Raw genomic sequence first — 25,453 nt, 5'->3', positions numbered from 1 at the left:
TCGATAGACCTATTGCACCAAATCTGAGCTCTCCCACTGAGCTAAAGAGGAATCACTGTTCTATAAGACTGTAGGATGACTGATAGACCTATTGCACCCAATCTGAGGCCCCCACTGAGCTAAAGAGGAATCGCTGTTCTATAAGACTGTAGGATGACTGATAGACCTATTGCACCCAATCTGAGGCCCCCACTGAGCTAAAGAGGAATCGCTGTTCTATAAGACTGTAGGATGACTCCATAGACCTATTGCACCAAATCTGAGCTCTCCCACTGAGCTAAAGAGGAATCCCTGTTCTATAAGACTGTAGGATGACTGATAGAGACCTATTGCACCAAATCTGAGCTCCCCCACTGAGCTAAAGAGGAATCACTGTTCTATAAGACTGTGGGATGACTTGATAGACCTATTGCACCCAATCTAAGCTCCCCCACTGAGCTAAAGAGGAATCACTGTTCTATAAGACTGTAGGATGACTGATAGAGACCTATTGCACCCAATCTGAGCTCCCCCACTGAGCTAAAGAGGAATCACTGTTCTATAAGACTGTAGGATGACTCGATAGACCTATTGCACCAAATCTGAGCTCTCCCACTGAGCTAAAGAGGAATCTCTGTTCTATAAGACTGTAGGATGACTCGATAGACCTATTGCACCAAATCTGAGCTCTCCCACTGAGCTAAAGAGGAATCACTGTTCTATAAGACTGTAGGATGACTGATAGACCTATTGCACCCAATCTGAGGCCCCCACTGAGCTAAAGAGGAATCGCTGTTCTATAAGACTGTAGGATGACTGATAGACCTATTGCACCCAATCTGAGGCCCCCACTGAGCTAAAGAGGAATCGCTGTTCTATAAGACTGTAGGATGACTCCATAGACCTATTGCACCAAATCTGAGCTCTCCCACTGAGCTAAAGAGGAATCCCTGTTCTATAAGACTGTAGGATGACTGATAGAGACCTATTGCACCAAATCTGAGCTCCCCCACTGAGCTAAAGAGGAATCACTGTTCTATAAGACTGTGGGATGACTTGATAGACCTATTGCACCCAATCTAAGCTCCCCCACTGAGCTAAAGAGGAATCACTGTTCTATAAGACTGTAGGATGACTGATAGAGACCTATTGCACCCAATCTGAGCTCCCCCACTGAGCTAAAAAGGAATCACTGTTCTATAAGACTGTAGGAAGACTGACAGAGACCTATTGCACCCAATCTGAGCTCTCCCAATGAGCTAAAGAGGAATCTCTTACTATAAGCATTCACACACATAAACTAGTTTATACGTCCATGCTACAAGGATCTAGCGACTTATTGCACTTCCAGAGCTCCAATCAGTGCACATAGGTATCCATCATTCATCATCAAACCTCTTAGTCTGGATCTTAATTTTGATCTTAAATCCAGTCACTACGAAGATAATGATTTCAATCCTCATGAACTGGATGAATATTCAAATAGCTCCAAGCTACGAGCAATCATCTCAACCATGATTGCTACAAGCAATCATCTCAATCATGATTGCTCGTAGCTCCAAGTGACCTCGCATCGATTACAGCATTTTCACGGCATATGATGTTTTGTCCTTTTCCTTGCATCTGAGGGCATTCCAAGCAATAAACTTTTGATTCACTAAATGGTAGGCTTATATAGATATATGGAATCAAACTACGAGGACTCTTTTCACATTTCAACCACTTTCTCCCGCCTCGTGGTTCCTCATCTGCATAGGCACCCAGAACATTACCAGAAAAACTAACAACTGGAAAGTGATATGATGATCATACAGTTTATCCGGATATCTCTTGTTTAAATTGTACAACTGTTATCACAGAAACGAGCTAGGCTTTGACAAATACGAATTAATTGAAAACTGAACATACATTGTATATGTAATCAACAGTATCGCATGATCAGTGGCTCTCCAGAGCGGACGGAACATTTTCAGCAAATAATGAATGAAAAATCTACAATATTATATCATCTGCAAAAACACGTTTCTTATATAAACAATATAGTCTGACAAAAAAATAACAATTTCGCGCAGACCTGGACGGAATCGAAAATGTATTAGTTGAATATGTACATGTATGTGAAGTAAACAAAAAAAACTGAACCGACTGGAACTATGAGTATGATTCAGGTAAGAATACACAGCAGCCTGGAACCTCACACCCCTCTTAAGACATTCACCCCTGTAGTAAGTAGAGATGTGTTCATAAAATAGGTGATGACTGTTATAATATTAGTAATTATGTTTGTAGTCAATTTTCGATTAAAATTGATCATTTTTTTAAAGTACATCTGGTGTTGATGGTTCAAAAAGTTCATTTCCAATTCAAAACATCTCGAGGGGAAGTTCTGAACACACGTGAAGCGTGGGTGATGTCTTTTTTCAACGTGCATCAAGTGTTTTTAGGTCAATTAGTTTATTTTCAATCAAAACTGGTCTTGGGTAAAGTTCTTAACACGTGAAGCGTGGATGATGACTTATTTCTGAGCGCATCAAATTTCTCATTACGAAATAGCAACAAATACCGAACATCAGGAACAGTTGGCAGCTCTGAAAGTTTGCATGATGTAAAGGGGTGTGAGGTCCAGACACTGATACCTGCATTAATTCATTAATAGACATGAAAAAATTACTAATAACAAATATTTGGCTTTCGGCGGCGAAAGACCTGATATAATTACTTTTTACTGTGCAAATAAGTTCGGAAAAGCAGACGAAAAAATTATTTGTTTGGATAGAATACAAATAGATAAGTGTGTAAGGGGCCCAGAGTTGGCAAACGTTGGTAAACACAAAAGCATGTTTTTCGCAATCTAAATATTATCACAGCTATCATGGAACAACAAAGTGACTTCATGAATATTGTAATTAAAATGACAGCGCGTCCCGATGTAAAACATCATTTTGACTGAGATGTGTATGTAATGTGTTACATGTACAGACCATGGTCCAGTTCGGGAATTCTGAGTTAGATTGAATAGTACATACCATGTATCTAATCTAATTAGTTTCTTTTTCAATCAGGAGATTTCACTCATAACTGATTAGATTCGTACAGCTGAATCCAAATTTACGGTCTATTCAGTACTAAACAGGTCCAAATTTACGGTCCATTCAGCTCATGTTAGAGATAAAAAGATGATTTTGCCGTGATCTGAATTTCGCGTAAACGAGATTGATTTCAAACGATCCTGATCGAAAAATATCCATTGGTATAAAAAGATCTCATTTCATCGCATAGACTATGGAAGAAATACAGGCCAGTAGCTGCAGTTCCTCAAAAGTTGGTTAAAGATACCCGGCAGTTAAAGAGACCAAGCATAAACAGATAAGCATAGTAACGCGTAATTTCGAGCGACCGGCCGCAGATATTTTTAGTGCCTTATTGTCAATTTTTTGACAATTTTGATTAAGTTGATAAAGCTTCGAAAAGGAGTGGAAAACTTAACATAAATAGGAAGGTCTGCTGTATATGAAGTATACGAAGTAACAAATGAACGATACACAGATTATTTGATATCGCAGAGTAACGCGACGCCGCGCAAAACCCAATGATCCGGAATCTGATTGGTTTTCAGCTCGACGGCGGCGATGTACGTCAGATCGGTTCGTCGCGGCTTTTTGTAAATCGGGCACAGGTACATGCGCGGGTCCGCGCCGCCCGTGCTGTTGATCGCGTAGATGTGAATGACGGGCAACGGTTCGAACAGCACCTTCGGCTTCGGCTCGATGAGCTTGCAACCGCGTCGATCCCAGCCGGCGCCCTCCAGGAACAAGCCGTAGACGTAGACGCCCTCTTGCGGCGGTTGCGTGATGTCGTCTTTCAAGTATCGGGTGACGTCGTTGTGCAGGACCACGGTGTCCAACGCCCAGCCTTTGTGCGCGCGGGTCACTTCCTGCAATTAGTCGAAACGTAGGCATTTTTTAGATACAAACTCAACTGAATTTACTGATGAATTAGTAGCGGAATATAGTGAACTTGATTAACGCTTATAGCCTATAAGTCAAAGCACAAATTTCATCTTTTTCTAGTAAGTCTCATAAATTTTGATTAACAGAAATTTGTATTTTCCATCCTATTTTTGATTTGTAAAAATGTAACAGAGAATTAAAAACTAAATTTTCATCAATGTCTTGTCTTTTGAACTTTGATGAATTTGTATTTTTCATTTGAATTAATCGAAATTTGAACACCTATGTCAACCCTCCCACGAACTTGAATTTTCTATAAATTCCAATTTTTATTCACCAAAAATCAAAACTCCTTTTTGAATTTGTACACATTTAGAAGAGAAATAAGAATTTCTAATCCATCAAAATAACACTGATTAATGAAGACGTTTTGGATTCTATTATTAATCCGTAGTGCGTATTTTCATTCAGAACCGAGTTTTTGATTGTTTTTTTTTTCTATTAATTGAGGACATAATATAACATATGACGCCTCAATGAAGGCAAGCCAGTGCATTGAACCCGATAGATCGTCATCTGCTTTCCGACCTTGATAACCCGAAAAAAAGACACGCATGCACAAACCTGTCTCATCGCGGTGAGGAATCCCTGCGGATTGAAGAAGCCGGTCATCCAGAACGTGTTCTGCCGCCCCTCGAAGCACCACGTGTTGAACTGCGAGTTGCGTTCGATGAGTTCGGTGAACCAAAATCCGAGCGTACTCGAATCCCACGATATCTACGAAAATACGAACCGTAAAAAAAAAACGTAAGCATAAGAAATCCATACCGTAATAAAGCAGCGCGAACAGTTGGGATGAGAATCGATTCAATTGTTTCATTCCGTGGAAAAACAGATGACACATGTTTATCCTCGCTTTAACAATACGTCAAATGATGTGATTCGTGCTCATCTGATTGTCCGGAAACCATCGCAATAAAAAGAGGCCAACGTCCCCTCTCAACTTGGATTAGACAGGTCACTTATACTGTAGTTTATCTGTACTATATCTTATTCTACATTAGAGCATCCTCCCCTAAAAGTTTTCCCAACGCCCTATTTTCCTGGTGCCGTATTTTTGAAATACGTTTTTATAAATACATCTATAGTTTCAATGATGGCCTCAAAAGCCACTAAAATAAGTCTACGTTTTCAAAATTATCGAGGGAAGCGCCTCCAGATTTCAGTGCTTGCACAGTGTCAACTAAGATGTATAGTTGCCCTGCCACTTAAAGATATCCTAGATGTGCCCCTGTAGAGGCTTTGAATTTGCATAATAATATGCTACTTGTATATGTTACTTGGTTCAATTCCATCTACATTGCAATCAAAATTGAATCACCTATTCTCAGAAGTGCATTAAACACCGGATAGAAAAAGCGAAATCTGATATCGTTCTAGTTGCTGCTATGATTATACACTTGCATTCGCAAATTCTCAAAATCGAGTTCACAGTTGATCGAAATGGCCTGATTTGGATTACACTCAAACCTGAAATGTTCTGGTGTACCATTCAGTGGCAAAATTTGGTTTCTGGAACTCAAAATGATCCTGATTTAAATATCCCTCCTAGACATGCGCCAATCTACCGAGGGCCAAGGTGGATCCGACCGCTCCTATTTTTTGACAAGCAAAGGGAAATCAGGCGCTACTGTATCAGTGAAAGCTTAAGCCCTCAGATGCCGGGAAATTACTTCCCTGCTCCAAATTTTCAATAATTTTTGGGGGAGTTCCTGCAGACCCACCAGCCAATACTGCCTCGCGCTCCTGAGTTTAGGGCATGTGATTATTTTCGTCCTCCCCTTCCAAAAATCCTCGATTAGCACCCAACAAGAGGTTACCTACCCTTGCAGATATAGAATATCCTAACATATGGCGTTTTTATTGTAATACAAGTATAGGTATCAATGAAATATACTTCGATTACATTTGCATGCAGTACATGATTTCATAGTGTTATTTTTTCAAGCGGTGTTACACAAGTACATGTAATACAACACGAAATAGTCTGAATTCGATATCAGTATTTCATCTCAGCCATATTGCGAATAATTCTACGGTATTTTTTCTATCAGCCACTATCAATCCGAGGATTGAAGCTAGTAGCAAATATTTGCCCTTCAAAACTGGATAGATTTTATGCCCTTGAAGATAGTTTAGCCTAGTTTCTTATGTGGCCCCAGATTTTCATATGGCCTCATTTTCTCGTCCCATAAATGACCCCAGTTTCCTATATCCTCAATTGGCCTAAATCTCTGATACGGCCCCAGTTTCTCATTTTCTTCTAAAAAATATGACCCCAGTTTCCTATATCCTTAATTGGCCCCAGTTTCTGATACGGCCTTAGATTATGTGGCCCCAGTTTCATGTCCCACATATAGCCCAAGCTTCTTATATCCTTAATAGGCCCGAAATTCTTGATACGCCCCAGTTTCAGATACAGCCTCAGTGTTGCTAATATGACCAGAACTTCTTGCCGCAAAATACGACCCCAGTTTCTTAAATACTTAATTAGCCCAAAATTTCAGATGCAGTCCCAGTTACCCCCCCCCCCCCCTGCGCCGATTACTCACCTTCTCCCACAGTTTCGGTATGCGAGCGTCGTACATACAATCGAGCGCGTCTCTCAAATTCTCGTTCATGATGATCGTACCGTCGATCGCCAGTTTCAGATCGGTCAACGTCGTGCGCACGGCCGTCAACACTTTCTGCATGCGGTCGATTTCCTGGCGCAGGAAAATGTTCATCGGTTGCAACGCGCCCATTTTCACCAGGCGACCTTGAACTTCGAACGGCACGTAATCCTGCGGCAGCTTGTCGAGCATGTCGTCGCACATGCGATACGCGATGACCTCACGGGTTTCCCCGCCGCCGCCGCCGCTGTCCTTCGGCTGGATGTTCATGATCGTGTCGAGGATCGATTTCGATGTTTTCGTCTGATAGCTGAAACAACACGGAAATGTTCGTTAGTACGGTGCGTTTAAATTCGGCAATATTCTCAGAGTTAGATGATTGAAATGTGATATTTTAGTTCTCGAGTTAAATTTATTATCATTATTCGACTTATGACTGGGAACTAGGTGCGAGGCCCATTTTCACAGTATCCAGTTCAATTCGAATTTGGATCAATTGTGTGGGCTTGATTTGACTCAGTTCCGCAGTTGTGCGAGTCCAATTTGACAGTGGATCCAGTTCCACAGTTGTGTGTGTTTAATTTGACATTAGATCCAGTTTCACAGTTGTGCGAGTTCAATTTGACTCTGGATCCAGTTCCACATTTGTGTGGGTTTGATTTGATTTGTATTAGTTAAATAACTCTGGATTAATTTTCACAGTTAAGTTTGAATAAACCAGATTCAGGTGAGTTTGATTTAACTTGCAAGTCAAAACTGATTCATTCCTTATCGTTTCATAACTCATCAGATTTGCCTCTCAACAGCAGTTGGGGGGGTGACCACTTACGTAATATCGGCGTTCGGATGCAGCCCAAACGCTTCCGGCGTGTCGGTTTGTTGCAGCGTGGCGATGAATTCGAGATATTCGTTCAGTTTCGCGCATTTCGGAATCGTGTAACCCTTATAGAAGCAGAACGCCGGAGTGAACATCTGCTCGCTGAACCATACTTTACAGAACGTGTTCAGCAGACGTTTGTCGTAGTCGTCGGTAACACGTCCGCCATATTGGATCTCGCCAAACATATACCTCACCGTCGTCCAACTAACACCCTATGAATATATATATATATACATATTGATTTGTTTCATCGAAGCCATCAGCAAAATTCAATTAACTTAAAAAGTTCAATACTCATAGCGCAAATATCAAATGTCCACTTCATCTCTGGATCCAGTTCCAGAATTGTGTGTTTAATTTGACTCAGGATCCAGTTCAAAGTTGTGTTGGTCTAATTTGACTCTGGATCCAGTTCCACAGTTTTGCGGGTTTAATTTGACTCTGGATACAGTTCCACAGTTGTGTGGGTTTAATTTGACTCTGGATCCAGTTCCACAGTTGTGTGGATTTAATTTCACTCTGGATCCAGTTCCACAGTTTTGTGGGTTTAATTTCAGTCTGGATCCATTTCCACAGTTGTGTGGATTTAATTTCACTCTGGATCCAGTTCCATGGTTGTGTGGGTTTAATTTCACTCTGGATATAGTTCCACAGTTGTGTGGGTTTGTTTGGACCCTGAAATCTCCGGTTAATTCAAGATTTAAGGGCGCACGAACCTTTTTGATGTCCATATCGTCGAGATGGTTCTGCACGAATTGCACGCTGGCGTTGAAATCCGACGTGTTGAACTCGTACGGTATGTTCCAGCCGAGCGGGCCGAACTTCCGGCGTTCCTGCACGGTCGTGTGCAAGAACGCGACGCCGAACAACATCGGCTTCCACTGAGGCATGTTCGAAACGTCGAGGAAATCTTGCGTCATGCTCGTGTACGTACGCTTCAAACCGGCTTTGATTCCCTGCGGCGGCTCGTTGGTGAATTTGATCGCGATCTGAAATGATTGAAATAACGAATAAAAACATCAGTTTAGGCAATGACTCCGATTCCCCCATAATCTATAAGTAAGCGTACTGAATGAATGAAGTAGGGCCGCTAGCAGACCAGATTACCTGATCTCTGTAATTGTTGTAGTTTCAACACAAAAAAGCGTTATTGACAAAAAGTCGGTCGTTTAATCGAAAATGTACTAGAAATTATTCACATTTTTAGCGTATTTTATCTTTTTGACAAAAGTTGAGCTCTTTAAACGTAGAAACCAGCTCTCAAATAGATAGTAGTCATATTCAGGTCTGCACAGGTTTGGCCGAGTCCAGAACGTTACTAGACTAAATCTTTCTCGAGGACAAGGGCAAACGATCTTGAAAATTGGCCATTGGTACAACCCCTCCCCCCACAGGGTGAGTACTGTCGATTCAATACCAAAATTGGGGAGGTTGAGTTCCTGCCAACAAAAAATCTCGAAAATTCAAGTCACATTTGGTGCATAATGAGGTCTTTGTGAGGCTTTGCTTATAGTTTCGACTTCAAGATATCAAAATACTCTTCAGTATTTTTCGAGGGCGCTAGAAAATCTTAACCATATTGGGGCTTATGCAGATGACATGGCAGGTGGCTAACAAGCGGATGCATTTACAGTCGATTTGCATAGAATGTATCGAAAGAAGAATCGAAATAATGACGGGCACTGAGAAAATGACCGCAATAGTTCAATTGCAACTAAGATCAGACTACAGGACGATTCAACAAAATCTCACGCCAAAAACTGAGCCTGAACAAAATAAAACCTTTTTATTCAAGCGTTATCTGAGCTACGGTACGTTCGAATCTGGCGCAAGAATGAACTAACGCAGATAAATCATCATGCGCTGTCCAGTGATCAATAAAATGGCCCGCAACAAGAAACTACGTTACCGGAATTCTAGAAATCTGAACCAATTCATTCATAAAATGACAAAAGATGAAAAAACTTTTTGGTGACTTTATGAGTATATATGTCTAAGACATTCGAAACAAAATCTGGCTCTGTGAGATTTTGAAATATACAAATAAATACCAAAATAGATGACTCGCTGTATGAACCCTCCTGGTTCCCAATGCTGCAGCTACGCCCGAGCGACTAGGGTGTGCGCAAACTTGTTTGAAAACTTGCGTGACAGCTGATGAAATAAGATCAGTTTAAATAACGCCATATCCGTTATGTCAGGCAGACGCCAATATCGTCGATATGTCAATATGTTAAACCAGCATTAGATCAGGTTGTTCTGCAATTTGCGATTGATTTTCTTTCATTCGGCCGTATCGAGTATGAACTCAACCCGGTCAGCCGTTCAAAAGTACCGCTTTACTCCGGATTAGAATTTCTCATTTCCAAGTACTACCGATTTTCAGCCATCTGTGGCCATACTTTTAAGTGTGATCTGAACATAATCGGTGAAAACAGACACTCCTATTTATATGAGAAAAAATATCTGAAATATCGATTATACGGTCTGACAAACTTTTTTTTAGATGTTCGGGTTAAGTTGCACTCTCATAAGGACATCAACATACACAACAATGATTTGATTATTCAGATCTTCCGTGTAATGTCGCTGATATCTAGATTTAAACCGAGAAATCCAAAACATCCCGCGCAACCACGAATCATTACGTATTGAGTTGTTAATAATGCAACAATTACGGCCAAAATTTTCAATTCCCAATAACGAGGAATATCCGCGAAAAAAGCCATTGGTCCCGAGGAGGGGTATAATCAAGGGCTAACTGCAGAAAGTGAAATACATAAAAAAAGCGTAGCCTTGGTTTTCATTTTAAGGTTACACATTTTCCATGGTTTGTTTTGCAAAAATTAGCCGCAGAAAAAGTGAGTTTGATGTCCGATTTGAAGTGCTGAAATAACATTTTCCACTTATTTCAACTATGGCAGTCGTCTTGGATGGGTAGCGTTGTTCATAGTCGTCTAGGGCCCAGTTGCGCATTCATAACTTAAGTCCAAAAATATAATTTGAATTTAAGACGGATCTTAAATTGGTTAAATAACTATAAAGATGGGCATCAAACTGGTCTTAAATCCAAGCCAACACAGTGCAACTAGTCCCCAGTACTCGATGCGGTGAATTTTGGCGTGACTTTCATCGTCTATGCATTTCAAGTAACGGTAAGTACCTGTAAGAAACTAATGGGGAACTTCGGGTGTACTTCGGTGGTCACCCACAGTCGGAAACCGTCGTGAATCGTTTCGGTTTCGATGACGAAATCCATCACTTCGAGTATGTAGTTGAGACACAAGTGACAATTCTGCAACAATACCCAGCCTCCGTTCTGCGAGGCTTGCGTCAGCAGTCGCCGAGCGTGCACCTCTTGGCCTTGACCCATAGATATCGCCCGACATTCTAAAAAAGACAAAACCAGAATTGTTCATACTCTGGGAGTGTGGATTATATATATATATATACGTGATATATTGAGTTTATTGAAACAAATTAGATATCATAATCTAAATAGTCTCAAATGTTCAGTCGCAAATCCGTTATGTATAAGTAGAATTATGTAAACAGGCTTTTACTAATTGTAATGAATCATTTTAATGGTTGGGTTTGTCAACAGACTGCAAATCGGATTTCCCAAAACACATCAATAACAGGCTCATCATATTCAAATCCATGATTTTAATACCAACAATACCTAGTGATTAATCATCCTTTAATCCCCTATGTGCTCATGACCTAAACATTCTGCGAGTTCTTAAATTGAATTTGTTTATGAAACCAGTTTGTAAATTTTATTTGACTGTGGAACCAGTTCCATAGTTGAGTGGGTTTAATTGCTCTGGATCCAGTTCCATAGTTGTGTGGGTTTAATTGCTCTGGATCCAGTTCCATAGTTGTGTGGGTTTAATTAGTCTGGATCCAGTTCCATAGTTGTGTGGGTTTAATTACTCTGGATCCAGTTCCATAGTTGTGTTGGTTTAATTACTCTGGATCCAGGGACTGTGGTCACATTTGACCAGTTTTGTGGGTTTGATAAGACCCTGAATGCAGTTTTGTGGGATTAATTTGACTCTGGGTCTAGTTCCACAGTTGTGTGGGTCTTATTTGACTCTGGATCCAGTTCCACAGGTTTTGTGGGTTTAATTAAGACTACGAATGCAGTTCCATGGGATTAATCTGACTCTGGATCCAGTTCCACGGTTGTGTGAGTTTACTTTGACTCTGAATCCAGTTCCACAATTGTGTTGTTTCAATTTGACTTTGTCACGGGTCAATCAATTTCCAGGCAAGGCTGGGCAGACGTACCGATTTTCAGTTTTTTCGCGAGTAGCTCGATGTTATTCGTCGGATCGGAACCCATCGACAGTAGACCGACCAGCGGCTGACGACTCGTGCTTTCCTCCCACATTTTCTCCAGATCGAGGATGACGCCTTCGCCGTACTTTTCGCCGAGCGAATCGGACACGTATTTTCGCGCCATCGACAACGTACGATCGGGACACCACGATCGCACGAGCAACAATCGTCGGAACGTATCCAACGAGTTGTTGTAACCGTCCGGAATAACCTCGTCTTCCGGAGCCTCCTTGTCGAACCATTGCTTCCATTGTTTTTCGTTTCTGGCGACCTGAAAAAATATCGCACGATTTAAAACTCAAGTTCCAAGTAAAATGATAACCCTTATAGCTTGCTTGCAGTAGAATTACATCCGAGACTTACTGGACCATTTTGACCAAATAATGAATTGAAGTCTAGAAAATCCAGTGTTGCAGATTTAAAGCTAAAAACATTAGACTGGTCTAAGCCCGTGTCGGCTGTTAAACCGATCTACCGCAGCAGCTTAAGACCAGTCCAAACCCATTTTGATTCTATAGTCAATGAAGACCGGTCAGAGATCATTATCAGAGTCGATCTAACAACTTAGAGCCTGGTCTTTGCTCAATTTGGTTCTATTGGCAATCTTAGTTATGACCGGTATTACGATTTAGGGGCATACTTGAACTTGAAAAGAATCTTAAACACTAAAGAAGACGCCTGACCAGTAGATAAAGAGATAAAAATTGTACGATCGATTCTGATTTTCCTATTGTCGGTACCTGGTCAAGAATGCCGGAGAACTGATGCAAGTTGCTCAGTTCGACTAAATTCAGCCAATTCATGTCGAGGATCCATTTACACGGCTTCGGTTGTACGACGTTCAAATCCAACGAGGCACCACCTGCCGAAGAGACAAAAATTGATCGTTCGAAAAAAAATGATCTAATAACATATAATGCACATTGAACAATTCCAAGTGCTTCAACAAACACAGCCTGCAAAAAAAGCCTGTCATAATTCATCAAATTGCGAACAAACATTGTTTTTTCTTTTAGTATTGATTTTGATATTTGTCACATGCCAAATACGTCTAGGGAGAAAAGTTGTTCAAATAACGGGAGTTTTTTTTCCTGCGTAAGGTATCTATGACCACGAAGGTCAAAAACATTCTCTTCAAAAAAGATGACGATACTGGTTGCTAACTTAGTCTACTCACTACCAGTAATTTAAATCCAATACCAAGGACCCGATTAATTTCAGAATTATTTTAGTCATTGAGAATGATGAATTTTTTTTAATAACTAATCATGATTTAATTTCGAGGAATGGGCACGCTGTTTTTTTTTTACCTTTAACGAATGTCATAAATTCCTCATGTCGGATCTTTCCGCATTGGATGTCGATCTTCAAGGCCAGCAACATCGTGAAGGTCATTTTATCCTCCTCGTAGAGGCCGCGTACGCCGTATTTGAACACTTCGAACGTCATGTATTCGATGATGTTAGTGATTCGCTTTTGAGTAATCGGCGATTTGATCGATCTGAAAAGAAGTCGAACACGTTTTTCGAAAACCGGTCATCGTCGTAAAAAAGATCTTTTACTAGAAAAAAAGCTAGACTGTCAGCTGCATACGACTAACGAGCGACTCTTATAGTGAAATTACAATGGAACTAGACTAGCCTGATGAGCAAAAATCCGTGATGAGTATATTTTAACCCTTTCAGTGCGTCTACACTGCAGTGCGGTGTATAAATCGGTGATTGACTTTGCTAATACACGGCACTGCGGTGTATTGATGTAATTTGTAAAGAAAGATGGCAGCAACTGTCAAACACCGTAAAGATAAAAGTAATTAACGATACACCGCGCCGGGTTGTAGACTCATTATAGCTGATGCCTGTTTATTTGATGAACTGGACTGGAATATTCAAATTATCTCCCGCACTTTAGGGTATTAATTAGTCAGCACCGAAAGGGTTAAATGAACTTTTTAGATCAATTCATCTATTATGGGATTTGTAATCATCGTTTTATCACGGATAGTTTCTAGAGGAGCGCATTAGAACTTTTATTAGGAGCCTTGAGCTATATAAGTGACAATTTACTATTATTGTATATTATTAATCTTACCTGGCCATTGAGATGTCGAACAGACCGAGGAATTGTCGTAGAGAAGTCTGATACATCGGATTCACCATGCTCATCTCAGTGATCAAGAAATACAGGATACTGCCACGAGTCGCCACAGGACGGAATTCTTCACGCGCCGAGTTGATTTTGATTTCCGTTTCAGCGGCCGTCTGCAGCTTCTGCGTGACGTCGACGGCCGTCGCTTTCGTCACGTTCAAAACGTTAATCAGATCTTCGTCGTCGACCAACGAACCCTGAAAATGACGAAACGTCGCTTGACGCGTGAAATACTCGGAAATAACGGCATACCAGGAATGCATGCTACTGTGGCGAGTGAGGATTCCTCGCGCTCGATCGAACGACCGCCTACCTGAGTACTTGTCAATCTATACAGCAGATTATCCTCTAATTCCTTCATCTTTTTCTTGTTCGAAGTAACGTCTTCCATCAGTTTTACCCGTTCGCTCTCGAGTTCCTGAAGCAAAATCATTGTTTCAGTCAAAACTAAATCACAAACGAAAGCTGAAAATTTGCCGACTGATTTGACCAACACTTAAGCAATTCAGCGCTAATCGGAAATTTGATCGGAAATTTTGGTCGTGCCATCTTGTCAAACAGGCATGGACCCCTCAGGCACCAGTGTGAACGGTTCGCCTGGCCTAATCTGGTACGGGCCAACTTTGCCAGGGTCAAAACGCTCGCGTAATCCCATGGCTATATATAATGTTTGATCTTCTATTTCATTTTTCAAAGCCCCGGGCTGGGTCTCATAGATGCGGAAAAAAAACAGTTGCTGAGAATATTTTGAAATTCGTCAGTTATAAGTAACCATGGATCCAGTTCCACAGTTGTGAGTTTGAGTTATAGTTCACTTTCGATGAGTTAACTCTGAGTCAAATCCTAACTCAGAACTGTGGAACTGGACCATGGTTTCTCGTCGTTACTATGGTGGTTGTCACCCACAGATTCAGGATTTACCCCTGGGGATGACTTTGACACTCAGTCCATGAAACCGGGCCCGGGATTTTCGCGACCGATGGGGCGTCTTCGGGTGTTACATTTCGCGGGGAGGGGGCGTGGATACTTACAGCTTTCTCAGTGAGAATGACGCGTCCCAGCAACTGATCTTCTAAACCTTTCATCGTCACGGTGAAATCGATGATCGACGTACGAGCCGAGATCTCCGGAGTGTAAACCGGGTTCGGCAGTTTCGTCGTTATATACAATATGAACCCGGTCATCACGTCGACTTCTTTGTCGCCGACTTTTACCTGAACGATTATAGAAAGAGAACATTCTGAATATCTGGACTTCAGGATTTCATTTACACTCTAACCATTTCGAATCCATGGTATATGAAGGGAGACTAGAGAATATACACACAATTTACAAAACAACGGAGACCTTTTCTCGATAAAATATAGCAAATTTATCATCAATCCATACAGACACGATTTACAATATATTAACAATTGGAGGGATCTACATACAGCGTTTTTCGATGAATTAAGCTATGCCGCGATACCGACTCAGCAAAGCCATCTATCAATTCAATACGGAACTAACTACGCGTATAAACCATCAGTTGAAAAACCACTTTAATCTCAACAAGTGACTTAAGTCTCTAAAGCGTAGCGTACACAATAAGAAAAACATTAAAACAAGAAAGACATTTTCCTCTCAATGCATTTCGGTTTGATTCCTTCACCAATGAATCGAGTCCGTAGTTTACTCGCTAAAGCTTTCCACTTGTTTTGCAACTGGGTGCGTTAATACGAAACAAGAAAGTGTGATACAACGAAATAAACATGTCATATTCGTTGAGCAGGGTTTCTTGTTTTTGTTAAGCGTTTATCATGCGCCATGCGCACTAGGATTTCTGGGTTCCGGGTAAAAATCTCTCAAATTGAACTCATTTCAGCTCCTAGAGTTCAACATACATGTATTCTTAACCCGCGACCGTGCAGCCGAATCCTGGCGGCTCAGTAACATAATGAACCCGGTTCCACATATGAGGTAAGATTTGACTCTCAAGAGTTGAATTACTCTATATGAACTAATTTCAACTCTAGAGTCAAACTCAACTGCAGAACTGGATCCTAGTTCAGTATGTTGTACCACGTACCTTGTATGTCGATCCGCTTTTGATGAAGTTTTTCTCGAGAACATTGTCCAAAGCCGGGTCGAGTTCTTCGCCGACGTCCTCAATCAGTAACGGCCGTCCGAGCGACAGAGAATCTTCCAGGTGTACTCGGAAATATTTGTGATTCAACGAAGAGATCTGGAATTGAATCAGAATCCAAGAGAATCAGCTTTACGCGCAAGCATTCTTTTTTGAGTTTTTGCAGTTAATCTCATTTCAGCTTCAAGCAAAGGTAAGTTTAGTACAGAGGTTTATTTAAAATAAACTCTGGATTCAGTTCCACAGTTCTGAGTTAAGATTTGATTCAGAATTAACTCATTGAAAACGAACTAATTTTAACTCAAGAGTTTATGGGAACACGGACCTGTGGAACTGGATCCTGAAGATTGGTGGAAGGATTCCACCGAAACGTAAGAAAATAACAAGACGGTTTTTGAAATAGATATCGTAGGTTTCTCTTATCGAGATTAGGAAATCTTGATGGCGCTTATAACATATCCGATTCGAAACTGGAAAACTTCCGGAAGCGCGGTAAGCTCACTCTTACCTGTAGCTCATTATCCGCTTCCCTATTTTTGATCCAGATTTTGCCTTGACCTTGCGGATCGATCAGTAGAGGATACCGCGCAGCCTTCGTGACGATGATACCGTTTTGAATGGACAACTCGTCGTTCGGCAATCCTTGTAGGTTCCACTCGCCGATCTAAAGCAGAATTTTGAAGTTTGAATACAGAATTTGGGCCACCAGACTTTTATCAGCACACTTTCAAAAACCATGCTTTTACGTGGCATCGTTGACTGGCATTAATTGATGAACTTACCGTCGTCGGGTCCGTCAGCATGTTAACCACGTTCAAGCTGGCCGTGTACGGAATCTTACGATTTTTCAATTCTTTCTGCCAGTTTTTGTTCAACAGAATACGGAAATCTTGATTGAACGGCCCGGAATACGACAGGAAAGCCGTAGCCATCAAAACATCGCCGACCAACCTATATCGAACATTATTCGAACAATTAGTATTTCAGCAGCTTATCAAAGATGCATGCAGTGGTTAGATAGTTGTCTGGTTAAAATATGACTACAGACGAAATGAGTCTATCATTATCTGAAATGATTTTTTTTTTTATCCACCTAGGTTTACGGGTAAAGAAAAGAAGAAGGGATATATTATCAATGGGCATCTATGGAACCGGGTCAGAATCCAATGAGTACTCAAAGATTAAATCAAAATTGATCAACCTTCCCCGTAAACTGGGCAAACTAAATCAAAAGCCAGACCCAGATGGCCACTTATTTGATATGATTTTACGCGCGATCTAGCAATCTTACATATTTTCCCTGATATTTTCCTTTGCGACTTTTTCAAGAAAAGAAATCTTCCTGACTTTTCCTTGATTTTCAGGTAAGCGGCCACCCTCCTGACCGTCTGAATGCTCGCAGAGCCGAATGAACTAACCTGCCGATTTGAGCTTTGAACTCTTTACTCTGTTCGGTCCAGCGCTCTTTCTCTCCGCCGAGACCGTTGATCAGCGCCGTCGCGGCCGTCATCTTACGCCGACACGTGTCCGCGTCTTCCATCAGTCGCTGTTTCTCGGCCATCGCCGCGTCGTACTGCGCCTGCACGACGTCCAACTCGGCCTGTTTGGCGTCGAGTTGAGCTTGAGCGGCGTTCAAATCGGCCATAGCGGCGTTCAATCGCGCTTGTTGAACGGTCAAATTGGCCTGGAAAAGGTATATATCGTTTCGAATCAATTTCGTTTTCAATATTCAGCTCAAATATTTCAACAATATCTCAAATAGACACAACACTCAATTCGCATTGATAAACAAAATTTTCAGATTTTTCGGTCTTCAATCTTAATTAACTCTTGAATCGGCTAGTTGCACATTCATGACTTATGTCCAAAAGTGGTCGTAATTCTTGAGACTGTTCTTAAGTCGTTGGATTGTGTATAGTCAGTATTAGATTGGTTGTAAGAGAGGACGTTAAATATGTAAACTAAGAGCCTGTCTGTAAATAGGCCTACGGCCTTCTTTGATGGTAAAAGATATGATATAAGTCTAAGCCATGACTACGCAACCAGCCCTGGATGGTGCGATTTTCTAGAAATTTCCCAGATTAAAGGAAAACCTTAAAATTTCCACATGAATTATCAAACAAAGAAATACAATTTCGAAATTCGAAAGTTTGTCCCGATTCTTTGGTACCGTGGAAACCCAGCTAATGAAATTTGGCACTGCAATACTATTTCAGGATCTAAAATTACGATCCCTACCTTCAGCGGCAAAACTTCTTTGTTGATGGCGAAAAACGCGGCCATTGCTTTCGTCCACGAGCACAAACCGGCGACGTTACCGCAGACTTTCTTCGCGATTTCCAGCGTGTAGTCCTCCATTTCTAAGTACGGCGCGAGCAATTCGACCGTTTCGTCGTTGATCGAATCTTTCGCAAAGTTCATTAGATTTTGCAAGAATCCGGAGCCGGCCATCAGCTGAAATGATTTTATTAAACGTTGGGTCACCGACGGTAAAAAGCTTTCAGCTGGATGATTTATACTGCCCCGATTAACGTAAGAATCAACTTGAACTGGAGGCCTGATTAATCCTTTCAGTGCATCTACACCACAGTGCGATGTATAAATCGGTAAAGGATTTTGCTAATATGCTGCATTGCGATGCATTGTTAATATTTATCTTTTCTCTCAGTTCTTATCTCTATTAAAAGATGGCAGCACCTGTCAAACATAGTGAAATAATAATAACTAACAATGCACTGCGCCGCGGTGTAGACGCACTATTGGTACTAAGGTATAACTGCTGGAAGTTTTCAAATTATCTCCAGCACTTTCAGGATAAGGGTAAAGTGACCTGATGCGACGAACTTCAAAAGCAAGAATGATTTTCTAAATTCAAAACTGTTTCGATTGTTAAGTTCTAATTGTCGTCACTAAATTGAAAGTATGAACTTTATCCACCAATTTTAGTTAGAGCTCTTTCATGAGACTGGCATTGAAATGTTCATTTCAGAATCTTAGATAAGTTGCCATGACGAATGTTCAAAACAAGGACGAAAATCAAAAGTTCTTTTTCAACGATTTGGGAGGGACAAGGATTGATTTCTGAACGATAAAAAAAAAACAATGCCCGTATCGGCTACCGACCTTCAACGACTCGCTCCACGACGGTTTCATGCAATCGCGTTCGGGATCTTTCATGATCGGGTCCAATCGGCGTTGAAACAGCAACAACACGGCGTCCATGATCCGTTGAATGAGATGCGGCGGCTTCGCCAGTTTACGCACGGTCGATATATCGGCCGGTTTGATCGTGTTCAACGCGTTCTCCGCCTCCTCCAGCGCCGGTCGCGCCTCCTCCAGCTTCGATTCGGCGACCAACTTGTCGGCTTCGATCGAATCGACGATCGCTTGGGCTTTGTCCTTGACCTTTTGCACTTGGTTCTTCACTTTCTCCGCGGCCTGCGCCTTGACCGTTACTTCCTTCAGGACGACCTCGGCTTTCTGGTTGGCGACGGCGAGTTCTTTCTCTTTGACGGCGAGTTCTTTGCTCAGTTCGGCTACCGATTGCGAGGCCTCCACAAGTTTCTCGAGACCTGAAGGAATATTGAGAATGATAATAAGCGGAATAAGCTCATTGAAAATAAACTAGTTTAACAACTTCAGTGCTGCCCCCGATTTACATTATAAATATATTCGTAGCTTGGCACTGGAGCTGTTAGAAAGTCAGCCTTTCATCAAAATCGACCAATGAGCACTGAGAATCAAGCAGAGTTTGTTCACATTGCTAACCAATCTAATATCTAACTGTAGTGTAACTATAGAAGAATCAACTATGAATATATTCATGGCTGGCACTGGTGACAGAACTGAAAGTACGAGTATACTTGTTGCCAGCAGAAAACGTTTTAGATCCTTGAATTAACAAAAATTCCATACCTGTGTTCATGCGTTCAGCTAATTCAGCGATCTCGGAAAGTTTGCTGGCATAGATAGACTTATAACCGTTGATGAAAGAAAGGTACGACTTCGGCGTCACATGAGTTTGACGACGGTACCTGAAAACGCAAACAAACATATCATATATTCATGAACGTCAACAAATAAACGATGAAGATCGGAAGCTAAAAAGTTAAGTCGCGCAATGGTCGAAATAGACAATGAACCTAATATTGGTGAATTGACTTTGACGATCAATTTATAACAGTTTGCAATAAAACCTCCCTAAACAAATACCTCTCCACATAAAACACCTCCCATAACAAAAGCTTTGCCAGTTCATTTTCAAGTAAGAGTACGATGAACACTTCTTAACAGCAAAAAGCAGTAACTATTTTCTGAATATTTCACCCCCTACAGTGAACAGCGCCAACGTGTCAGTGTCTGGCCGATCAAAAGTTAACAATCGATATGTTTTCATGTGATATCATACATTATCGACCAGTTCATTACCATTGTACACCATGGAATGGTTTATAATGTACCGGTATGTACGGTACTAATTGACTCTATTTATAGGAAATTTGGGAAATGAATGACTTGAGTGACCACAAGGTGACGCTGTGACAAAAAGTTATGATACACCTAATGAACACCCCTTTGCATTGCAGTCTGGTTCTTTATAACTATCTAAGATTTTGAAGATTGATTTTCAGTTGTTTTCGCTTGAAAGTGGATGGTTGTCTTTCTAGGATCATGACTTCAAGATGTCTCTAAGACGCATCTTGCATTAAAAAAATCCCCAGACTCCACCTTCTCGTCTTGGGATCGTGGGTCCTAATTCATTATGTGAGCTCCTCTTAGTGAACTCCTGGATCTGCCCTGAAGGCATTCATTTTAGAGAGATTTACTGAGAGGTTTACTGTTAGTTTTAAAGTTAGATTTGTCGCAAGTTTTTACCTTTGGAAGTATTCGGTACAGCTCTCAGCGACGCCGTCGTGTACGATACCCATACAGTGTATGATCTGAGTTTTCACCTCAGACGTGCACTCGATGTTGAACGTCGACAGGAAGTGATCGGCGACGGCGATCAGCGCGTCCTTCGGCCAACGCTGGAACCAATCCATCGTGCAACCGGAGATCAGTCCCGGGAATTTCAGTGAGCGATTTCGGAACTTTTCGCCGACCTGTAAAACGAAACGTAATGCGGTGTTAGCGAGCGCTAATCTGGACGCAGTTTCACAGCTCTTGATTCAAAGTTGTATTTCTAGCATCGTGCTACCTCCTTTAGAGCTACAGGGATGAAAACGACCCATATTGGAAAAGTCGGAAAATATTTTCAAAAAAAAAAGAAATTTTTGGGGAACAGAAGTCAGTAACTTTTAGCCAAAAAACTTACTTCCTTTTGGTCAAAATATTAATAGTTTGGGCCTGAATAAGAGCCGCTTTTTGGATGAGATGCCATATTGGTTTCTCGGACTCCACAGTTGTGCTAACAACTGCCGAAAACTACGGAGCGCTCCGATTTGACGCCCGCGATTTAGGTGATTAAAGCGATTGAGGTGATTTACACTGTTCTCAGGAATAAAGAAAATGTTAGAAAAGGTCGGAAATCCAAATATCTAAAGACAACTTGTACTTCTTGGTCAGAGATATCTCATATTTCTGGCTCTACCACCAAAACTACTGAGATACCTCGTGCTTCTAGGTCTTACACCATTACTACTATGGGATATCTCTTATTTCTGGTTCTACCACCATTACAAATACAAGATATCTCAAACTTCACGGTTCTACCACCATTGCAACTATTGAGATATCACATATTTCTGGTTCTACCACCATTGCAACAATTGAGATATCTCATATTTCTGGTTCTACCACCAGCACTACTGAGATACCTCGTGCTTCTAGGTCTAACACCACTGCTACTACAAGATATCTCAAACTTCACGGTTCTACCACCATTGCAACTATTGAGATATCTCATATTTCTGGTTCTACCACCATTGCAACAATTGAGATATCTCATATTTCTGGTTCTACCACCAGCACTACTGAGATACCTCGTGCTTCTAGGTCTAACACCATTGCTACTACAAGATATCTCAAACTTCACGGTTCTACCACCATTGCAACTATTGAGATATCTCATATTTCTGGTTCTACCACCATTGCAACAATTGAGATATCTCATATTTCTGGTTCTACCACCAGCACTACTGAGATACCTCGTGCTTCTAGGTCTAACACCATTGCTACTACAAGATATCTCAAACTTCACGGTTCTACCACCATTGCAACTATTGAGATATCTCATATTTCTGGTTCTACCACCATTGCAACTATTGAGATATCTCATATTTCTGGTTCCACCGCCAGCACTACTGAGATACCTCGTGCTTCTAGGTCTAACACCATTGCTACTACAAGATATCTCAAACTTCACGGTTCTACCACCATTGCAACTATTGAGATATCTCATATTTCTGGTTCTACCACCATTGCAACTATTGAAATATCTCAAATTTCTGGTTCTACCGCCAGCACTATTGAGATACCTCGTGCTTCTAGGTCTAACGCCATTGCTACTACAAGATATCTCAACCTTCACGGTTCTACCACCATCGCCATAACCAGATATCTCTTAAATAATATGTTTGAAATATTTCTCTCAAATATTTCTCTCAAACGTACCGGCGAAAAACAGAGGACGACGTGAAGATTCTGACGGGTTCGACTGAGGAAATACTCGTTCAGATTCTCGTTGGTCGGCGGACGTCGCGGGAACTCTTTCTTCATGATCGGAATCAGTTCGCCGTTGATCTCATCGATTTCGTCGCGTTGGAATAAATTCGACACCTTGAATTGAAAAAATATTCGAAGCGTGAAATTATGTTGCTGATAACAATTGAAGGGGAAAATTTTTGAAGCTTTAGATACAGCCATTTATCAGTGAAGTTTCGTTTAGTCATGTTCAACAATTAGCCTGATCTCGGATGCACGAGACTTGAAATCTAGACGAAAGCTAATATAAAATCAATTCAAATTTGATTGAGTTTACCAGCACGCCATCTGATCATAAAGAACCAAATTTTGAGCTATCAGTTTATAGGCAGGTCCTAGTTCCATGGTTGTAATTTGTGTATAGTCGAAAAAACTAACTTATTTCAATTCAGATTTATACTTTACATCATTTCAAAATTGCTTTATATTTCGATAAAGCTTTTCCTTGCCATGGATAATGATGAATCTTCCAAGTCGTTCCATAGGCCCCGGGTTCCCAATTAATTACCCTGGCATTGTTTAATACAACTCTTAATAATATACAAATGAATTAAGCTCAGTACTTACCACACCCGACGAGAGAACATTGTTCATGTACTCCAAGAAACTTTCTTCTTTGATTTCCTGATCGGTGAATATGAAGGTGATACCTTTGCCTTGTTGTCCGGCCGTTCTGTACAAGAACTTCAAGTCTTCGAGCAAGTTCGATACGCTGTACGACCTGTAGAAAACATCACGTAATATCCGACGCTATTAGCTCAAAGTATTCATTCGTCGTGAGAGGAAAGGAACAATGTTGGATCCCACCCAGGTTCAGTTCTCGGGCTGCAACCAGCTCCATAGTGGTCACATTGAGAAATTGAATCGTAAAATCAAAACTTCAATGGACTGCAGCAGTGCAATGTTGCTCAATGGAAAGAACTGCAATTCAAAAATGTTTCAAGGGCCACAATTGAGACTGTACCAAAAGTCCGACTTAAATTTGTAACATTGATGGTGAACTCATTTTTACTGTATAGTCAATTGTGGAATTTGGCCCTGGACTCGGTTTCATAGCATCTGGTAATCAGTTCAGATTAGACTCAATGGTCAAAAGATTTCATGAGTCGAATAATCATCGAATCAGTCCTTGGGAACGAAATAAAATCAACACTACTGATAGTTCAACAAGTGTAAGGAGTTCACACTGCAGCAAAAACATGTGACCGCAAAGAGATTTTCACAGAACATTTCAATCATCATAATCCAACACGATTTCATGTAATAGGTAAAATACGGACAGGCCGGTTCCACAGTGAAAAGACAAAACCAGAGACCATTTTGATTAAAACTTTTTTAGATATTTCAGACTAAACATCTTTTTTAGTTAGATTACTTATTTTTTCAATTGATTCAACCGTTTTAAGCTTGTCGAATGTTTTTCATGAAATTAAGCCAAAGTTTTGCTTAGCTAATTCGAATTCTAGAACCGATTCAAAGATACCGATATCCAGATTTAGCCATTAATTCTCTGACAATTGTCTCGTTGACTGCGGAACCAAATCAGGGAGAAAAACATGAAACGGCAAACAGGAAGAAAAGAGCTACGAAACATTCACAATGAATCTTACCGGCTTGTAGGAATAAAGAAATCATTCAAAATTATGAAATCATCAAATACGAATAATTGGCTCTCAAGAAAATTTTACGAATGAACCTAACAGGACGGTTACACCCATTTACAAATTCGCTAAGTTTTCCATGTGATTACGCAAAATTCCCAGATCGAATCTGAGGAATTTCTAGGTTTAAAATGTTAAATTTCATTCATTTTTCATTGAATCACATATTGATTAAGAAACAACACATTGTGAATAGCACGATCCGAATTCCCTGAGCTTTCCAGGTTTTTGGTGAAATTTGTCAAATTCCCTGAGTTTTCTCTAGATTTTTCTGATTCCCTGAGTTTTCTAGGTTTTGCAGGTCAGTGGCCACCAGCATAATTTCGCGAAATCGGCACAGGGGGCACGTACCTAGTCAGCGTAATCTGGAACGTTTGATAGCCGGCGATGTACGAAGCTAATTTCGTCAGCGACTGTTTGCCGGAACCGCCGACGCCGACGAGCAACGCGTTACCGCGCGGCGTGCGTATGACGCGCGAAATCTTCACCAGGTGGATCATCGCGTCTCTGAAGAATACGAGGTCCATTTTACTGCCGCGGATCGATTCGTTGTACTGACCCATGAACATGATCAAACGCTCGCGCAATTGTTCGAACGTCGTGATCTGAAGAAAAAACGTAACGTAATCGGTGTACAACATTATAGAGAATAATACTGCAGAGAATAGCATCGCAACAAGTCGCGGCGCTAACCTACACAGAGTCTAGTGATTCTGGTCGTAAGGCGTTCACCTTGCAAGGAAATATGCTTGTCTTATAGATAAACAAGGCAAAGGTATCAGGGGCCAGTTGCACAGTCATGGCTTAGGTCAAAAAGTGGTCTTAAATGTTAAGACTGGTCTTAAGTTGTAAGATTGACTATAGAACTAAGTTGGTCTTAGACTGGTCCGAAGTCTAAGCCATGACTATGCAACTGGCCCCAGGAGCCCTTGTTCCGTTTCATTACACACGGTTTATAAATCGGTGATGGACTTTGCTAGTACACCGCACTG

General features: G+C 41.1%; 1 protein-coding gene across 1 annotated transcript in view; it reads right to left on the bottom strand.

Moving 5' to 3' along the window:
* Positions 1-1,788: 1,788 nt before the first annotated feature.
* The window catches only part of LOC141901511 (dynein axonemal heavy chain 5-like), a 60,614-nt gene continuing 36,949 nt past the window's right edge, over positions 1,789-25,453 (bottom strand). Inside the window, exons 43-65 of the mRNA XM_074788796.1 lie at positions 24,813-25,066; positions 23,368-23,521; positions 22,711-22,875; positions 20,974-21,200; positions 20,014-20,132; positions 19,222-19,670; positions 18,337-18,552; positions 17,517-17,782; positions 16,881-17,049; positions 16,607-16,762; positions 16,042-16,197; positions 15,005-15,187; positions 14,287-14,391; positions 13,917-14,170; positions 13,136-13,326; positions 12,566-12,687; positions 11,775-12,096; positions 10,645-10,871; positions 8,198-8,470; positions 7,431-7,693; positions 6,542-6,911; positions 4,554-4,706; positions 1,789-3,913 (exon numbers count right to left, since the gene is read on the bottom strand). Coding sequence (XP_074644897.1) covers positions 3,527-3,913; positions 4,554-4,706; positions 6,542-6,911; positions 7,431-7,693; positions 8,198-8,470; positions 10,645-10,871; positions 11,775-12,096; positions 12,566-12,687; positions 13,136-13,326; positions 13,917-14,170; positions 14,287-14,391; positions 15,005-15,187; positions 16,042-16,197; positions 16,607-16,762; positions 16,881-17,049; positions 17,517-17,782; positions 18,337-18,552; positions 19,222-19,670; positions 20,014-20,132; positions 20,974-21,200; positions 22,711-22,875; positions 23,368-23,521; positions 24,813-25,066 — 5,181 coding nt within the window. The 3' untranslated portion in view covers positions 1,789-3,526. The remainder of the gene's footprint in view (positions 3,914-4,553; positions 4,707-6,541; positions 6,912-7,430; positions 7,694-8,197; positions 8,471-10,644; positions 10,872-11,774; positions 12,097-12,565; positions 12,688-13,135; positions 13,327-13,916; positions 14,171-14,286; positions 14,392-15,004; positions 15,188-16,041; positions 16,198-16,606; positions 16,763-16,880; positions 17,050-17,516; positions 17,783-18,336; positions 18,553-19,221; positions 19,671-20,013; positions 20,133-20,973; positions 21,201-22,710; positions 22,876-23,367; positions 23,522-24,812; positions 25,067-25,453) is intronic.

This window comes from Tubulanus polymorphus, chromosome 3, assembly GCF_964204645.1.
Source record: "Tubulanus polymorphus chromosome 3, tnTubPoly1.2, whole genome shotgun sequence".
Taxonomy (NCBI): domain Eukaryota; kingdom Metazoa; phylum Nemertea; class Palaeonemertea; order Tubulaniformes; family Tubulanidae; genus Tubulanus; species Tubulanus polymorphus.
This window is presented reverse-complemented; position numbering and strand designations above follow the sequence as displayed.